This window comes from Piliocolobus tephrosceles, chromosome 16 (genome assembly GCF_002776525.5).
Source record: "Piliocolobus tephrosceles isolate RC106 chromosome 16, ASM277652v3, whole genome shotgun sequence".
Lineage (NCBI taxonomy): Eukaryota > Metazoa > Chordata > Mammalia > Primates > Cercopithecidae > Piliocolobus > Piliocolobus tephrosceles.
The window spans coordinates 50259457-50261705 of record NC_045449.1 but is presented as its reverse complement, the minus strand read 5'-3'; the positions used below and the strand labels follow the sequence as shown (position 1 = coordinate 50261705).

The following is a 2249-nucleotide window of genomic DNA, read 5'->3' as shown; positions in this document are numbered from 1 at the left end:
GGCTGGGACTCCCAGGGCCCGATGGGAAAGTGTAGCCTGCAGGCCCACACCTCCCCCTGTGAATCACGCCTGGCGGGACAAGAAAGCCCAAAACACCCCAAACAATGAGTTTCCAGTAAAATATGACAGACATGATGAGGCGGAGGAGAGGAGGGACCTGGCTCGGAGTTGGCGCTAGCCTGTGGGTGATGAAAGCCAAGGGGAATGGAAAGTGCCAGGCCCGCCCCCTATCCATGGGTATAAAGCACTCGCATCCCTTTCCAATTCACCCGACCACCTTCTCTCCACTCAGCAGCTGCTCGCTCGCTCACTTCCCTCCTCCACACCATGACCACCTGCAGCCGCCAGTTCACCTCCTCCAGCTCCATGAAGGGCTCCTTCGGGGGCGGCATCGGGGGCGGCTCCAGCCGCATCTCCTCCGTCCTGGCCGGAGGGTCCTGCCGCGCCCCCAGCACCTACGGCGGGGGCCTGTCTGTCTCCTCCTCCCGCTTCTCCTCTGGGGGAGCCTACGGGCTGGGGGGCGGCTATGGCGGTGGCTTCAGCAGCAGCAGCAGCTTTGGTAGTGGCTTCGGGGGAGGATATGGTGGTGGCCTTGGTGCTGGCTTCGGTGGTGGCTTGGGTGGTGGCTTGGGTGGTGGCTTAGGTGGTGGTGATGGGCTTCTGGTGGGCAGTGAGAAGGTGACCATGCAGAACCTCAACGACCGCCTGGCCTCCTACCTGGACAAGGTGCGTGCTCTGGAGGAGGCCAACGCCGACCTGGAGGTGAAGATCCGCGACTGGTACCAGAGGCAGCGGCCCGCTGAGATCAAAGACTACAGTCCCTACTTCAAGACCATCGAGGACCTGAGGAACAAGGTGGGTGAACGGGCAGCAGAAGGTGCCATTCCAGCTAGCTCTTCTGGGAACAATAGATGCCCCAGGCCACTGACACCTTAAGATTTCTCTATAGGACAGAGTCCACCCCAGATTCCTTCTTTCGAGGTCTTGGATGCCCTAAGAGCTGATCAGTGAGAAGATGCTCTCCCTTCCCCAGCCTCCTCATCCCCTTCTGATCTCAAATCCTCAGACCTTGTGAGATCAGTGATTCCTGTCCTTACATTTTATAGAGGAAGCAGTTGAAGCTTCGAGAGGTGCTGTGACCAGCTGTAGGTCACATAGCAAATTAATGGCAGAGCCAAGGCTGGGGCCCTTGCGCCCTACCTTCCAGCACAGGAGGCATCTACTTGTTCTCCAGCACGGGGGAGGAGTGAGGCTCTAACGGGACCAGGCAAGACATCCAAACCGCTCATTAGCTCACTAGTCTGGGGTGTGGCTGCCGCCGTCCATAAGCCTTGGTAGAGGCTGGTCCCTCCCTATAGCCAGGTGGGCATGAAGAGCCTGCAGAGACAATCAGTGTGGCCCCTTGATGTGCCCTGCACAGAGGGAGCCTGGCAGGCTTGTGCCCTCTGACTCCAGCCCCCTGCTCCCACATCACCTGGGAGCCCTCCCTGCGGGAATCTGCTGGGCTCTAATGCCTTGCATGGATTAGGGAAATTCAGTGATGAGGTAGGGAACTCCAACCTGACTCAGGGGCCAATATATCTTCTTATTCTTCCCCTGAGTCCTCTTTTCTAATCCCCTGTGTCAGTTGGGTTTTACCTCTTGAGAAAGTTCCACTTGAAGTCCCATGGCCTGTAAGCTTGAAAAGGAATGTGCATATCTGCAGAGGACTGGCAGGGCTGGCTGATGCAGAAAGAAGAGAGGCCAGCTCAGGAAGGAGGGCTAGGGAGCCTCAGATTATTCTCCTCACCTGGAGGTGGGGACCTTGAAACCCCAAGACCCATCAGATTTTGCAGCAAGTCAGTGGCAGAATTGGGGCCAGAACTCCTGGGCTTTTGATTCTAAGCCCCGGGCTGCATCTACCCTGTCTGGTGACCAGGAGTTAGCAAAGTCTTAGGACAGGCTTGGGGCATCTGGGGTTTTCCTTTAGGATGTTGTGGTCAAGTTTTGTGGGGGAAGAGGGGAATTCAGGCAAGAACATGAAGCAAGAGCTTAACGTAGGTTACAGTGAAGTCCAGCTTGTGAAGTCCATTTGACAAATTACCTGTGCCCTTTCCAACCTGCAGATTCTCACAGCCACAGTGGACAATGCCAACGTCCTTCTGCAGATTGACAATGCCCGCCTGGCTGCGGATGACTTCCGCACCAAGTGAGTTTGCAATGGTGGGCCAGAACACCCAGGGTCCCCAAAGTAGGGCATTTTTGGAGCA

The 2249-nt window shown here is 56.8% G+C and overlaps 1 protein-coding gene across 1 annotated transcript in view; it reads left to right on the top strand.

Moving 5' to 3' along the window:
- Positions 1-327: 327 nt before the first annotated feature.
- The window catches only part of LOC111537700 (keratin, type I cytoskeletal 14-like), a 40186-nt gene continuing 38264 nt past the window's right edge, over positions 328-2249 (top strand). Inside the window, exons 1-2 of the mRNA XM_023204734.2 lie at positions 328-855; positions 2106-2188. Coding sequence (XP_023060502.2) covers positions 328-855; positions 2106-2188 — 611 coding nt within the window. The remainder of the gene's footprint in view (positions 856-2105; positions 2189-2249) is intronic.